At 36.1% G+C, this 16,947-nt stretch overlaps 1 protein-coding gene and 1 pseudogene across 3 annotated transcripts in view; one reads left to right on the top strand and one right to left on the bottom strand.

Annotated features, from left to right (window-relative positions):
• MRPL1 (mitochondrial ribosomal protein L1) overlaps positions 1-7,002 on the top strand; it is a 92,757-nt gene extending 85,755 nt beyond the window's left edge. For all 3 annotated transcript variants that reach the window (XM_517204.9, XM_009447683.5, XM_063809512.1), the window contains 2 exons: positions 4,009-4,090; positions 6,701-7,002. In XM_517204.9, coding sequence (XP_517204.5) covers positions 4,009-4,090; positions 6,701-6,819 — 201 coding nt within the window. In that variant the 3' untranslated portion in view covers positions 6,820-7,002. The remainder of the gene's footprint in view (positions 1-4,008; positions 4,091-6,700) is intronic.
• Positions 7,003-12,266: 5,264 nt separating this feature from the next.
• Positions 12,267-14,385, bottom strand: LOC129143878 (serine/arginine-rich splicing factor 10-like; annotated as a pseudogene).
• Positions 14,386-16,947: the final 2,562 nt, after the last annotated feature.

Genomic DNA, 16,947 nt, shown 5'->3' with positions numbered 1-16,947 from the left:
ACAAAGATCACTGCTTCAAAGGGCAAAAAGGAGAACAAAGATCACGTGCTTCTGAGGCCAATAAAGATCACAAGGCAAAGGGCAAAGCAAAGATAACAAGGCAAAGGGGAAAATCAAAAACTCCCGATAAGGGTCCATGTTCAGCTGTGCACTTATTGTCTTGATAAACATCTTAAACAACATAAAACAGGTTTCGAGAACAGAGAACTGGTCTGACCTCAAATTCACCAGGGTGGGGTTTTTTCCCCCACCCTAATAAGACTGAGGGTACTGCAGGAGACCAGGGTGTATTTCAGTCCTTATCTCAACCGCATAAGACAGACACTCCCAGAGCGGCCATTTATAGACCTCCCCCCAGGAATGCAATTCTTTTCCTAGGGTCTTAATATTTAAAAGAATTGAGCGATATTGTTCCTACTTGCACGTCCGTTTATAGGCTCTCTGCAAGAAGAAAAATATGGCTCTATTCTGCCCGACCCCACAGGCAGTCAGACCTTATGGCTGTCTTCCCTTGTTCCCTAAAATCGCTGTTATTCTGTTCTTTTTGAAAGTGCACTGATTTCATATTGTTTAAGCACACGTTTTACAATCAATTTGTACAGTTAATGCAGTCATCACAGTGGTCCTGAGGTGACATACATCCTCAGCTTATGAAGATAACAGGATTAAGAGATTAAAGTAAGACAGGCGTAAGAAATTATAAGAGTATTATTTGGGAACTGATAAATGTCCATGAAATCTTCACAATTTATGTTCAGAGATTGCAGTAAAGACAGGTATAAGAAATTATAAAACTATTAATTTTGGGAACTGATATATGTCCATATTAAAATGAAATATTCACAATTTATGTTCCTCTGCCATGGCTCCAGCCAGTCCCTCCCCTCCGTTCAGGGTCCCTGACTTCCCACAACAATCCTTAGTCCTCCAAAATATTTGGACAGACTAACCTCTGTAGTAGTGGTTCTCAGAGTGTGGTCCAGGGATCCTTTTTAACTCAGACACTTTCCCCAGGAGTCTTTCTTCTTTTATCCCCTTTCTTTTAAATCAGAGAATCTATGAAGACCCTGGTAGTGTAGACTAAGTTCTTTATGTGCATTTTTCTGTAGCAAGACTCAGTGACCTAAAAATGTTTAAGAATCACTGGCTTGGACATGCTTGTGATTATATTTTGCCCTGAGTTGAATTATGACATGTGCATCTCAATGGGACAAAAAAAAAAAAAAAAGGTTAAGAACCACTGATTTTTAGTTTTCTCATAATGATAAGAAAGTTATTGAATAAAAGGTTAGGAATTACACAAAAAAGGAAAATCTGAGTGTTAAAACAGAGATAGAGACATAAAGTTCACCTGGGTCCACTGAGCCACTACCCTGACATCTTTTGTAGAAGTCTTCCCATCTAGTCTGCTTAGGGAATGGTTTCCGACATAGTAAGGGATGCTAAGCAGACAGTAAGATTCAGTAAAGCGGTCTTTTTGTTTGAAAACATGTATGCTTCAGAATAAGGAATAACTGTTTTGTCTTGCAGTGGATAATCACTTTAGTTAAACATATATAGTTTTGTGACTGTTACATATTCAAATACACACATATGCACAGGCACAAATATGGTGCTTAACATAGTCGTATATCCCCTTCAAGATCAACCCTGTCCCTGTTTGTTTTTCCCTTGCTGTACCAAATCATATAATGTGCTATTGGTAATATAATGGATAATATTATCTCCTCAAAGTAGTCATCCTGCCTCCTTAAGACCACAAAATGTTATTACATGGGAAAGCACTATTGGAAGTGCAGACTAACTGAGAAGTAGGCAGAAAACCTTGCAAGTTTGCTTTCCTGAGTTCTCTCTAGAACATTGTCATCCCAAATGAATTTCGTTTGCAAGTTTTGATAAAACTCATGCACATATACATTTTGTTTGCCTACACAGCTGTCTATCTTGTCATTAGCCAATTAAATAATCACAGTAATGCCTATGAGATATGTAACATTTCCATAACTTTGTACAATATCTAAAATAAGAAGTATTATAGCTGTACATATATTTTAAAATTCAGTAGAGGGCACAGTACTATATATTAAAGATGCTAAAATTTGAATAAAAGTATAAACTGTGTTTTAAAACATTTTTGTGGTTTTTTTAAACTTAAATTGATAAAATCATTGAAACCATCCTAATCATGAAAGTTGCAGGGAACATAATTGTCTTATATTTCTGAAACATATATTGTCATTTTAGCTTGCTAGAGGAATGGCAATATAAAGCTGCAGAAAGTATAGTTACAAAAATCTGAGAAGTTTAATGTATATAATATACCAATATAGATTATAACTGTTTAAAAAGATAGGTTGGAAACCTTGCTTTTTCTTTATCTCTTTTCCAAATTTAAAGTAGGTATAGGTCTTTAGCAGGGGGTGTAGAATTGATTAGAGCTGTGATGGTTACTTCAGTTGATAATAGAAAGAAGGACAATTTGAGGTAAAGTAGAGAATTAAGAGGGGAATTGAAGGCAGGGACACATGCTGATGCCTTTAGCCTTTTCTTTTTTATTTTTCAACATAAAATATGTAAGGTGCCTTCCCTGCCAGTGAACTACTTGCTTCAATGTAAATTAAAGTCTGTACGGTGTATGGACTTAATAAGGTGAACTAAGCATTGCTTTTATTTTTTTTCCTCTCAGAACTTCTAGTTAAGGATTGGCATAAAGTGAGAATTCCTGCAGTAATGTCCAACCTTTCTCATTTAGGATTTGGTACTGCATCATGCCCAAGTGGGTGTTGAATAAATGCTGTTGGATGATGATAAAAGGATTTTTTAAGGAGGAATTCTCTTTATGCTTATGCGGGGCACATTTCTCACAGTGCTCTCAGAGTCTTTGGAAAACAGAAATCTTGTTTGAACTTCAACTGTTGTACTGTATAAATTTTGCCTGTTAAGCTACTATAATTTTATATGAATCTTCTTCTTCTTCTTTTTTTTTTTTTTTTTTTTTTTTGAGACAGTTTCGCTCTTGTCGCCCAGGCTGGAGTGCAGTGGCACAATCTCAGCTCACTGCAACCTCCGCCTCCTGGGACCAAGCGATTCTCCTGCTTCAGCCTCCCGAGTAGCTGGGATTACCGGCATCTGCCACCACACTTGGCTAATTTTTGTATTTTTAGTAGAGACAGGGTTTCACTGTGTTGGCCAGGCAGGTCTCAAACTCCTGACCTCAGGTGATTCGCCTGCCTTGGCCTCCCAAAGTGCTGGGATTACAGGCGTGAGCCACCGTGCCCAGCCATGAACTTTTAAAAATTGATTTATTTGGCACAGTGCAAAATCCTGTAAACATTTGAATGTAATATAACGGATTTTAACTGGAATATTTAGGAAGAATAAGAGTAATTGAATTTGAATAATAAACAGAAAGACTTTTCAAGGGTGTAATTTGGGTTTAGGAGTTTTATGAATAGAACTCATTCACTGTATATTTACTTACTGCTAAATGACAAGATAATTGTTATTGCATAGTGTTTGAAAAATTAGAATGTTAGCACAACATCCTGAAATTGTCTCTGTGTGAGATATGTATTGTCTGAATGAATGTAGCAAGCAGTTTTATTTTGGACTCAAGAAAACATTAATTTCTAGACATTTTCTTAGTTTCCTTTAAATCAACAAACTTCATGAGAAAATGTCACTGTTTTCTTGGGGGGTGGGTGGAGGGAATGATGTATTCTGCTCCAAGATATGCTTTAGGGAAATTACTTGGAAGTCAAGGACTCTCAAGTGGAAAAACTTCAACTTCAGTTTGCTATAATATGTTCTATAAATCTATTAAATCTTGACATGTGAAGACATGTAAATGTGGCATTCGAAACAAAGAGCTATAGAGGTTTTCCCCTTTCACAGTAGGGTCATTTACTAGATAATTTGCATTGGTTGACTATTTGAAAAATAGTCTAGAATAATTTATTATCTTCTTGCTTTCTCATCATTAATGTTATGTATATTATTTTCTTTCAGTTGGATATGTCAAGTGACCAGATAGCTGCCAATCTGCAAGCAGTTATTAATGAAGTTTGTAGGCACAGACCGCTGAATTTGGGTAAGTGGTTTGCTGAGGGTAGACTTCCCTATGACCCTGTGATACTTTAAAATGTAAAATATGAAGAAAAAAGTCAAATTAACATGCAAGTATAATAGCAAAATGTAAAATATTAAATAAAAAATCAAGTTAACATGCAAGTTTTATATTTCCAGGGATTAAATAAATAAAATTTAATTCTCCAAAGGATTTCTCTAGCATTAATAAGGAATGCATCCTGAAACCTTTGTAGATTCCCACATTATTACTAATAATAAATGTAGCAAAGTTTGAAAGAAAACTGTAACTGATTGCTTTAAACTTATAATGATGTTAGGGACTAAAATTATTTCTAAAATGATATTTTGAAACCAGATCATTCACTTTGTCATTGGCACTAGCAATTAGTTTTCTTAATCTTATTTATTTATTACAGGACAGAAAGAAGATCATTTTATTATGTCATGAGAGTCATTTATAAATGAGGTGACTCATAGAGAATCACTCAACTCAATTGAGATGTGGAAGCTGTGTAGTAGGCTAGAACACAGGCATCCAGTTTCTTTATCATTGCGTTGTGTGCTGTTCAAATTCCTTCCTCAGACAAATTTCACTTGTGGCTGCTTGAAGCCAAGCAAGGGTCCATTATACTCAATTGACTACTCATTTGTAGGCTTACCATGATAAGAATTTGTCAGGTTTAGTTTTATAACCAAGTTTATAATTAAAACACAATCTTAAGCTATTTTTTACCTTCTTTGGGAGTTAACCATACTGGTGAATAAATACCACCCTTGTTAATTTTCTTGCCCTAAATATGGCCATACTACTAAGTAATTGGATGTGTATGGATTCTTATAGTCCACAGATAACTTTGATTTCAGTACAGGATCCTCTTGAGACAATAGTAGGAGTAGATGATGGACAGCAAATCCTCAAAATGTTGTTATTCTCTTTTTGCTATTTCATATGAAGCCCCTTAGCATGTTTAAATGTTGTGATTCTCTTTTTGCCATTTTATTTTAGTTTTTGAGACGGAGTCTCACTCTGTCACCCAGGCTGGAGTGCAGTGGTTTGATGTCAGCTCACTGCAACCTCCGCCTCCCGGGTTCAAGCAATTCTTCTGTCTCAGCCTCCCAAGTAGCTGGGATTACAGGCACCTGCCACCATGCCAGCTAATTTTTGTATTTTTAGTAGCGGTGGGGTTTCACCATGTTGGCCAGGCTGGTCTCGAACTCCTGACCTCAGGTGATCCACCTACCTTGGCCTCCCAAAGTACTGGGATTACAGGTGTGAGCCATGGTGTCCGGCTGTCTTTTTGCTATTTTAAATGAAGCCACTTAACGTTGTTCTTATGAAAAGCATTTTAGTTTTTAGGGAATTTTACCAACTGTGTGGTAACACAAAGGTAGCATCTGTGCTGACTGTTTTAAATAAATATTTATAACATTTCCATCCAATGTAAATATCACCACCTGCTCCCTTCACTGTTGACTTTGCAATAAAATAAATTCTAGGTGATCATCTTCTGGAAGAGAGAAATGAATTATTAGTGAGTATGTATAGTTTGAAGGATAAATCTCTAATATTCTAGAGTACAACTAGTTTGTCTTCTATTCTAGAAATGAAACTATCTTCCCCTTCTTATAATTCAAAATATTAGTTCAGTAATACAGTACTTTTCATTGAAAATATGACATGAGTTCTATAAGTTTTCCTGTTGTATATTTGTACAGCAGGTCCTTGAATAACATCCTTTTGTTTAATGTTATTTTATTATAACATTGATAAGAAAAAAATAGATTCCTGGCCAGAGCCACTGTCTGTGTGGAATTTGCATGTTCTCCTCATGTCTGCATGGGTTCTCTGGGTACTTTGGTTTCCTCCCGCATCCCAAAGGTGGCATGTTAGGTTAATTGGTATGTCTGCATGATCCCGGTGTGAGTTAGTGTGTGGGTTGTGTACGTGTGCCCTGCAATGAGATGCTGCTTATCCGGAGATCATTCCCACCTATGCTCTGACCTGCCAGGATAGGCTTTGGCCTCCCACAACCCTGGACTGGAATAAGGGAGTTGGAAGATGAATTAATGAATACAAACTATTGTAAAATAAAAATGGGCAAAGTATATGATAATCATACAAATGCAGGACAATAAATGATGTGGTATGAAAGCACTCAGTGAGGCAACCATATTTGTTAGTTTGTTTTTGAACTGCACGGTGGCAGAAGGCGCTTCTTACAGTTTTCACTTTGCAAACACTTAGTCTTTGATTTAAGTCACCACCACTATGACTCCTATCACTCTGATTCACCCACAGTTGGGTAAATAATTATTGCTTTTATTAATCTTAAATGTATTTATAGTTCAAATTTATTTCAATGGTTAATATTAGAAGTGTTTGAGCTCTTTATTTAGAAGCTTGGTGTTATTTTTGTGACTAGAAATATGCCTGAGAAACTTAACTCTTATTAATTAGCCTATGGTACAATTGGTTTCTTTATAAGTTGTTTTGCTTAAAGTTGCAGTTTCCAAGAACCTAGTGACAATATTAAGTGAGGACCTACTGTATTTGCTCATGAGGTGGTATTGCGATATAAAAATCAAAGTTGATTCTCATTTTTGTTTCCAGGTCCCTTTGTGGTACGTGCTTTCCTTCGTAGTTCAACAAGTGAAGGTTTATTACTGAAGATTGATCCATTGTTGCCTAAAGAAGTAAAAAATGAAGAAAGTGAAAAAGAAGATGCCTAAATGTGGTGAATTGTGAAATTACTTTCAGTGGTTTAAGAAGCAATGGAGAAAATGATAAAACTGCATAATTTTTACATTTGATGTCTTGTTATTGATCATACTTGAAAGTGAACTTTAACATTGAAAAATCGTACAGTCATTTCAAGAATAAGAAAATAAAATTTTCTCTTTGTCTGAACCTGCCTTTTAGACCCTGTGACATTTTCTTTTTTAGAATCCAGAGTCTACATACTGGTAATTATAGCAACAGTTTCTGGCTTAATAACTTTCCCTTGGGAGTCATAATCATCTGAGGGAATAGTAACATCCTCAGTTCCCATAAAGCAGAAAATGGCAGAATCATGAGCTACATCACAAATATAGCTATTTTCTTTAAAAAAAAAAAAGGAAAATAAGCATTCTAAAGAATTCTGAATACTATTTGTGATAGCATGAATATAGAAAATTACTAAGTCACTAAAACATATGTTGGGTAATCTCTTTTTAGGAATCAGTTTGTAATTATATATAATATGTATATGTAATATATATTATTATATAATTATATATGTAATATATACATTTGTAATAATACCACGTATTTTTATGATGCTTTGCAGTCTACAAGGCACTGTATACAGTGTTTTCATATACGTGACCTCATTTGCTCCTGAATTTCTCTGCTTAATAGTATAACAAGTGTTTGGTTAGTGTTTGTCGAATGAACATTCCCATGAAGTAGCTAGAACAACTTCATTCATGGATTAAAAATCAGGCCAAGAAGTAAAGCACCTTGCATCAAGTACCAGTTTGCAGACCGATGTTAATCCTTAAGTGCTTACTGATATATGACAAAGTGAAAAAAATAAGGATAATTTTTGGCATGCAGTTGCCAGCTGTCCTTTCTTGGGAATGATTACTTGAAGTATCTTCCACTTTTTTAGGGATTATTCGAATGAGTTTTCTTTTATGAAATAATAGTGATGGTGAATTTGTTGGTGGGGTTTAAATACCTACTTTGTTTTTTGTTTTGTTTTGTTTTGTTTCATTAATGCACCTCATTTTATTTTACTTTTGGTGTTGACTTGCCAGCTCTAGCTTTTCAAGGTAAAATCTTTTTTGAAGAAGAGCTGGGTAACACAGTTCTCACAATCCAAAATGTATGATTTTAAAACAATTGGATTTCTAATAACACGAATTATTTTGATTCATTTTGCATTGATCTATTTGGGAACCATAAATCTGCCTAGAGCACACAGAATCTGCACACTCAACTTAGCCAAGGAATAGACATGTTTCAAGATGAAGTTCATCACTACCAATGAAGTATTTATTCTTCCCAAGGCTGTTCTGCTTAAATCTAATCAAGCTTATAGACCTACATCTCAGTTTACAGAAGATATAGGAGATGGCGGGACAAATCAACTGACCTCAAGTGGGAATAATTAGGCCAGTTCAGAATGTGGGATGTTATGCAGTTCAACCCTCCCAGCCTCATAGAAACAAGCAGAAGGAGAAACCATTAAAGAGAATTCAGACATAACAATTAACTCTAGTGTGGGTTAGTGATAAATGCATAGTTTGAAAACATCAGCTGTACAAGACATTTGAGGGAAAATTGATTAATACCTACTTTGTAAAGGAAATTTTGACAGCTCCATATAGGTCTCCTAAATTCTTTTTGAAATGTTAGTGATCTGAGAAGTCCAAATGACTGAATAGCCACAGTACCCCACTAAGCTTTTTTATCCCCCCACAGAAAAATTAAAACTTAGGGGTTGCTTACCCAAAACAGCAATAACATTACAATAACAGCAATAACTAGAAAACAATAACAGCAGTTACCTTTTACTGAGTGCTGCTATGGTTTGAATGTGCCCCTCAAAAAGTATGTGTTGGAAACTTAATCCTCAATGCAACAGTGTTGGGAGATGAGGCCTCATGGGAGGTACAAGTCATGAGGGCTCTGCCCTCATGAATGGATTAATGCCGAGTATAGTCATCGGAGACTCAGAAGAGAGGGAGGGTGGGAGGAGGATGGTGAGGGTTGAGAAATTAACAAGTACAGTATACACTATTTGGGTAATGGTTACATTAAAAGGCCCAGGCCACCACTAAGCAATGTATCCGTGTAACACAACTATACTTGTACCTCTTAAATTTATACAAATCGTAAAAAAATAAAAGGGCTTAAGACTGCAAGGAACTCTTGGGCACACCTTGCATGCTTGCTTGCTCTCTCTTCCTCCCCGACTTACCTCCTCTTGCCCTCTCTTGCCCTTCTGCCTTCTGCAATGGGATGACCACAGCAAGAAGGTTATCACTAGAAGCCAGCTGTTCACCATGGTCTTCCAGCCTACAGACTGCAAGGAATTAATCTCTGTGCTTCATAAATTACCTTCTCAGGTATTCTGCTATAACAACACAAAACAGACTAACAAATGCATACTACCATCTTATACTTTAGATGCATCCTCTCATTTCATCCTCACAGCAATTCACTGAGCAGAGTGGTACTCCCATTTCACAGATAAGGAAAGTGAAACTTGCAGGAGGTCTCCTAAGTGGCAAAGATTTAAACCCAGGTCTATCTAATTTTAAAGCCCTTAGGCTCTTTTAACCATTGGGCTATTTTACCTCTTTTTTAAAATATATATTCTAAGATCAACCATTTAATTGAGCAGTTTTAAAATTTTAAAATATTGAATAATCACCTTCAGTTTCTTGGTATTTCTAGTTAATGAATTACGGCAGGGCTGATGTGAAGAAAGTAGAAGTAGAAGAGTTAGAGTGGGATGAGGAAAGTAATGTAGGATGGAGAGGAAAAGATACCTACCCATTTCCCACAGTTGTTTTTTGAAAGCTTACAGATTAATCATTATTTGAAGATCTCAATTCACAAAGTAGAAGCTCTGCTATTTGTAGATTTTCTTTTAATTAATGGATAAGTCGTTATTGAAAAATTTATTGAAAAATACTGATTAAATATTTTTAAAATCACTCATAATCTATTACTCAAGGATAACCAGCATTAATATTTTAGTACTTTGTTGTCTTCAGTTGTGAGTGTGTATGTATCTGTGTGTGTACATGTTATAAAGTAAGCATTTCCTATATTTAAAATGCCATATGAAAAGCATCATTTTAATGGTTGAACAATATTCCATCCTGTTGATGTTCTATTTTATGGACTCATTCCTCAATTGTTGTACATTTAACTAACTCCAGGATCCCCTTCCCCCCATTATTTACAGTGCTTTGGAGAAATCCTTGGAGCGTAATTTATTTTCTAATTTTTAGAAGTGGCATTCCTGGGTCAAAAGGTCTGATGTGACTAAAAGACCTTATTATGTCTTAGAAAGGTAACTTACTGAGCAGAACAAGCCAGAATAAGGAAATATGGTTGGAAAATTTGCTCTAGGCAGGAACATTCCAGGGTCTTATTAACTGGCCTATGAATAAATTACTCTCCACTCTTCCATTAGAGCATTTTTCCTATTGGCTAACTAGAGCTTTGTTCAGTGTATGCTTCTGGAAAAAGAGTAAAATCACACTATATTACTAAATTTAAATCTCTTTTTTTCTTAGAGAACAGTAAATCAAATCTTTTTTCTTCATTTTGTTTTTATTATAGCAAAATGAAGGGAAAAATTTTCCTTCATAAAATAAAGTTTTTATTTCTGTTTGCTTAATTTACAACAAGCAGAAAATAAGCTGGGTCTTGCTTTGATCCAAATATTGATGTTTTAAAAGCTGTACACAATATTTGTTAAAGAGAACTATAAAATGCCTTTTTAGAAGCTTCTACAAGAAAAAAAGTAGAAAGTTTAGCCCTACAACTTTCCTCTCCGCTAGAACTGCAAACTACTGCTACAGTTTTAAATACACTTTTTGTTGTTTATACATCCAGGAAAATCTTTAAAAAGTAAAAAAACATGCATATAAATGATTGCGTAGCAGAACAGAACATTAACTGCAAACACTAAAGAAATGGAAGAAGTACTATCAAATATACAAAGGTCCTACAATCAACCCCTTAAGCACTTAGCATGTAGTATTTAAAAATCATCGTCTTGTTCTCAGTCTAATACTCTCCCAATCGAGCTATCTCAGCTTACTGCCATCGTTTTGTTCTCTACAGACAAAGTCTAGATTACTAAAAACAACTGAAATAAGTAATCCTCTTAAAGGAATTGCTTCTCCATAATTCTTACTTATATCTTTAAGCAAGCAATCTGAGATTTTAAAAGATGCTAGCTTTTTATCCAATATGAGATTAGACATGTCAAGTCACTTTTGTCCCCAAAACAATCTTTCAGAGGAATACTAGAAATTATAAATGGTAAAGGGTATTATTTCTTTATTTTTAGTCAGGTACTACACTGGTAGTCAAAAATTCAAAAGATGTGACTCATGCTTAAAACTGACTAATCTTTTTTTCCAAAATCATTTTAAATTTCATGGCACCACAGAATCACCTAGAAAGAACGTGTTGTTTTTGAACTTGCCTCATGTTAAATAAACTGAGGTGCGAAAAGCAAGCCTCCCACATAAAAGAAGCAGGCAAATTTTGATACGAATGTATAGGCGAAGTGCTGTAAGCATCAACATTTCAGTTATTTTACAGTATACACCCGCCCCCCTCCCCCCTGCCCCCGCCTACACACACACACACATAGCCTACTTTGAAACAATTCACTCGTTTCTAAGGGCAGCAAGAAAACTAAGCAATGTTATGGTCAACAGTACTTCTTAAATTTTAGAATAACCACATAAGAACATTCTTTTCCTCTTAAAATTGTTTCTGCCATCATTGACCCCCTCAAATTTTAAGGTGAGTCTTTCTGATGTTTTCTTGTTCCAAGTCTATAGAAATCAGAAAAAAAGCAAAGGCTCCATGTTTCAGTCAAAAACTTAATCTCCTTGAAAATACTACATAACTCAGTTGGCATTATTCCCCAAGACGGTGGAGTTAACAAAAGAACTAATCCACATTGCATCATAAACTATTATCAAGGGCCTAGACATCTTGATAAGACATAAAGGTCCACACTGAACCTAAATGTGTCTGAGCAGTCAGTGTTGTACTGTGGCTACAACTTCACTTTTGTAACACTCTATCTTCTTCCTAGGTTAACAGTTCTACCAAATATGCATATGAAAGCTTAGTAAGACAATCTTGCAAATTATGGTTAACCAACATCTTTTCACCAAATACTTCAAGCATAAAAATGAGAATCTTTACAAAAATATACACAGACACAACAAATTGGTAGCTGCCCATAGCACTAAACAAACTGGACTCAAGAGTGGCTTCTCAACAGCATGTCATTTTAATATAACCATTGCCTGGTACAGGGAAAACTAACAAGTGTTTGTTAAACATCATTGCAACATTGTATTCCTGATAATTTAAGTAAACCAATCTATGAGCGAATGAACGATATGTGCCTAAAAATGATCATGGTTTATACTATCAGTGGCCACTGGATTTAGGACTAGTCCAAGATCTTGATCTAGATTTTGACCTAGGCCTAGACTGTGACCTTGACTGGGATTTGGAACAAGGCGGTTCTTTTTTCCTTGATTCCTTTTTATGTCTTGAGCAAGACTTGTAATATGTTTTGGAATCTGTTTTAGAGGTGCCTCTAGTTTTGGCATGCGATGCAGACCTAGAACACGATTTAGCCTTCATTTCTTTCTTGGGCTGGGACTTGGACCTTGATCTTGAATTGGATTTAGATCTTGAAAAAGACTGATTTCAGTGTTTGACTCTATCACTGTTGGAATGGCTTCTGCTACACCATGGTCTTCCAGTCCATCCACTCTTTCTAGGACTACAAGATCTTCTATAGATGTAAGCAAAAGACCGACTTCTTGATCTTCTTTCATAACTTTGGCTTCTAGAACATCTATATCTGTCATAATCATAGCGTGAAGAACTGTACATACTCCTGCCTTCCTTTGCTTTCATCTGATTTGGGGTCTTCCAATCCCCCTGTGCAAACTGTTTCCATTTGACATCCACAAATCCACTTTCTGTCCAAATTATGTAAAGCATCTTCAGCATCACGAACATCTTCCAATTGAACATAAGCAACTCCTCTTGGACAGTGAGTGTAGAAATCAAGTGGAACATACACATCAACTATAGGATCATAATGACCAAATTCATGCCATAAATCTTTGAACCTGCTGTTACTGGCTCCATTCCTGATGAACAGAGGCACCTTGGAGGACGCAGGTAGCTGGACGTGACCGCTGTGTGAGTCTTAGCGCCAGGGGACACTAAGGGGCTCAGCAAACTGTCCAGCCCCCGGAGGCTGATCCTCAGACACGCACAGCCAGAGGGCTCTACTACAGCTAAATTAATTCTTGTATGTAAAAGAGTAGAAATTTACCGGTTTTGTAGTAAATAACAGTGATTCTCAAACTTTAGCTTGTATCCAGATTACTTGGAGGCTTGCAAAACACAAATTACAGCCCCCCACCCGGTACTCTGGGGTGGACTGTGAACATTTGCATTTCTAGCCAGGTGATGGCGAGATGATGATGATGATGATGATGATGATGATGATGCTTGTCCAGGGACCACACTTTGAGAACCACTGGTATCTACTAATAGTTCTTTTAACCCTGGCTGGGTACAAAAATCTCTGGCTTTGGTGCCAGCTTTATTTTAAAACTTTCACAAGTCATTCTGATGCACCAGAGTGGAGAATCACTGGTGTGTGCAATTAGCCAAGTTATAAAAGATATAAAATTTGCAATATAGGTCAAGATTTTAAAAGACAAATGAAAAAAAGATAATGCACTGAACTTAAGAGCCAGGACTAGTTTATAACTTTCTGGACTATCCCCATAGGTAAATCATTTAAATTCTGGGTTCTTACCCTATGGGCAAACAATTCAAGTTCTGTGATCTTCTGTAAAACAAGAACATCATAGGATGATCATCAGTGTACTTTCAAACCAAAATTTTATGATATATACCTTTTTAGCAGGGGGCATTTCACACTAAGAAGTGATGTAACGTAACATTAATTAGCATTACTAATATAAAAACAAATAAAAATATAAATTTGATGGTTTTATTTATACTGTTTTGTTAACTAGATGCTTAAGATGGGATGGGGGGGACCTATTAAATAATGATTGTTGGTTTTAAAAAAATCTTAATTTTTTACAGCAAGTAGTCAATAACAGTGTCCAGTAGGTGGCGATAACAGCCTTCCATACAACTTAAAAACAGTTGTGTACTTACTGGTCAATAATTGTTTTCTCACTTGCCTGTACAAATAGAAAACACAAAACACTTTATAGGCCACCTGGAGCTTTATTTCAGAGTGAATTTTTTGTTTATTTCATTCTATTTTGGGAATATAACAGAGGTTGCTTTCTGTTTCTGTGATCATGCGTATTTAGAGGTTTGTAAAAATTCTTTTTAAAACTTTTAGTATAGAATTTTTCAAATATGAAGAAAATACAATAATGAATACCCACTCAGCTTCAGCAATGATCAATATTCTGCTATTGTTCCCATTTTACCTGTCCCTTCCATGTACCCAGCCCCCAGCTTGTCGTCATCCCTTCTGCAGAACTTACAAGCAAATCCCACATATCATGTTACTGAACCTATAGAGCTTTAAAAATTGTCAAGCTATAATAACAAGAAGATTTTAGGTGCATTATTTCAGAACCCATTGTTTTTGTGTTTTACTCTAGCCATTGAGTACCGTTAGTTTTTGTTTGTTTGGTTTGGATTATATTTTTCACATAATAACGAGCCAAACACCTTTTCTAGTGCTTTGAGAACTGTAGTTCTCAAAACTAGGCAGCAGCATAATTAGTCACAAAAGGTTGCATGTAAATATCAATATTTTTAAAATAAAAATTGATATCTTCAATTAAATTTTTGTTTTTAACTTTAAAATTTTTACTATTTTTTTGAGACAAGGTTTTGCTCTGTCATCCAGCACCAGCTGGAGTGCAGTGGTGTGATCACGCTCCCTGCAGCCTTGGCCTCCTGGGCTCAAGTGATCCTCTCACCTCAGCCTTCTGAATAGCTGGGACCACAGGTACATGCCATGGTGCTCACCATGCTTGGCTGTTTTATTTTTTGTAGAGATGGGGTCTCACTATGTTGCCCAGGCTGGTCTCGAATTCCTAGGCTCAAGCTATCTGCCCGCATCAGCCACCCAAAGTGCTGGAATTACAGGCACAAGCTCCGGGGCTTGGCTGAATTTTTATTTTTGAATAAAAATATACAATTAGAAATGTATTCTTATCAACAATGGAAGGTATATTTGTATATCTTTTTATCCAAGGTATCCAAAAGAACAAAAAGTTTTACTGTATGGTTTTTATCTAAAACAAATGGAAGCATATTACATTTTGGCAAGTAGAGAAATCAACATAATTAAGAATTTAAAGAAAGAACTCAATGACCTATAATTCCTAAAACAACCACTTAACATTTTGTTATATTTCCTTTTTCTCCTTCCTATGTGGAGGTCTCCCTCTTCCCTGAAATTGCATGTTTATGTCAGACATAGAGTAGAAGGGAGACATCCCGGCTCTGGAGGTTTTCCACATCTCTGACTCTTCAGTCACTTCCCATTGATAAAAAGCCAACCAAAAAAAAAAAAAAAAAAACTCGAAGTATTTGCTAAATGAATAAAAGGCCTAACACTTTCTATATCTCATTATATGCTACCTAAAACTTTATTTTTTCCTTTCTTCTTTTTTTTGCGGGGGGGATAGGGTCTTGCTCTGTTGCCCAGGCTGGAGTGTGGTAGTACGATCACAGCTCACTGCAGCTCAAACTCCTGGGCTCTAGCAATCATTCCACCTCAGCCTCCTGAGTAGCTGGGACTACGGGAGCATGCCACCATGATTGGCTAATTAATTTTTTTTGTAGAGATAGGGTCTCGCTATGTGGTCCAGGCTGGTCTAAAATTCCTGGCTTCAGGCAATCCTCCTGCCTCGGCCTCCAAAAGTACTGGGATTGCAGATGTAAGACACCGTACTTGGCCTGTAAAACTTTTTTTTTTAAATTATACTTTAAGTTTTAGAGTACATGTGCACAACGTGCAGGTTGTTACATATGTATACATGTGCTATGTCGGTGTGCTGCACCCATTAACTCGTCATTTACATTAGGTATATCTCCTAATGCTATCCCTCCCCCCTCCCCCCACCCCGCAACAGGCCCCAGTGTGTGATGTTCCCCTCCTGTGTCCAAGTGTTCTCATTGTTCAATTCCCACCTATGAGTGAGAACATGTGGTGTTTGGTTTTCTGTCCTTGAGATAGTTTGCTAAGAATGATGGTTTCCAGCTTCATACATGTCCCTACAAAGGACATGAACTCATCCTTTTTTATGGCTGCATAGTATTCCATGGTGTATATGTGCCACATTTTCTTAATCCAGTCTACCACTGATGGACATTTGGGTTGGTTCCAAGTCTTTGCTATTGTGAATAGTGCCGCAATAAATATACATGTGCATGTGTCTTTATAGCAGCATGATTTATAATCCTTTGGGTATATACCCAGTAATGGGATGGCTGGGTCAAATGGTATTTCTAGTTCTAGATCCTTGAGGAATCGCCACACTGTCTTCCACAATGGTTGAAGTAGTTTACAGTCCCACCGACAGTGTAAAAGTGTTCCTATTTCTCCACATCCTCTCCAGCACCTGTTGTTTCCTGACTTTTTAATGATTGTCATTCTAACTGGTGGGAGATTGTATCTTGTTGTGGTTTTGATTTGCATTTCTCTGATGGGTTGGCTTGTAAAACTTTATAATACTGCTTTCAAAGTTGGTTATTGCTTTAATGAAAATTATTTTATTCAAAATTTTAATTTAAAGACAAAAACCTGGTGTTTCCCAAAGGGCAATCAATCTATGTATTCAGAAAACTCTGAGGAGTTGTACCATTCCTTGTACAAGGAATTAATTTAGATTATAAGTAAATCACATTTTAAATTAATAAGTATATCTTTAATGCATTGTAGGATAAGATAACTAACATAAAGGCCATGATTTCATGAAATTGTTTCCTAAGATGACATTACAATAGGTAATTACATTTATTTTTAAAACCCATTGAAAATATTAAGTACGTTTATAAATTATATAAATTGC

The sequence above is a fragment of the Pan troglodytes genome, chromosome 3 (genome assembly GCF_028858775.2).
Source record: "Pan troglodytes isolate AG18354 chromosome 3, NHGRI_mPanTro3-v2.0_pri, whole genome shotgun sequence".
NCBI lineage: Eukaryota > Metazoa > Chordata > Mammalia > Primates > Hominidae > Pan > Pan troglodytes.
This window is presented reverse-complemented; position numbering and strand designations above follow the sequence as displayed.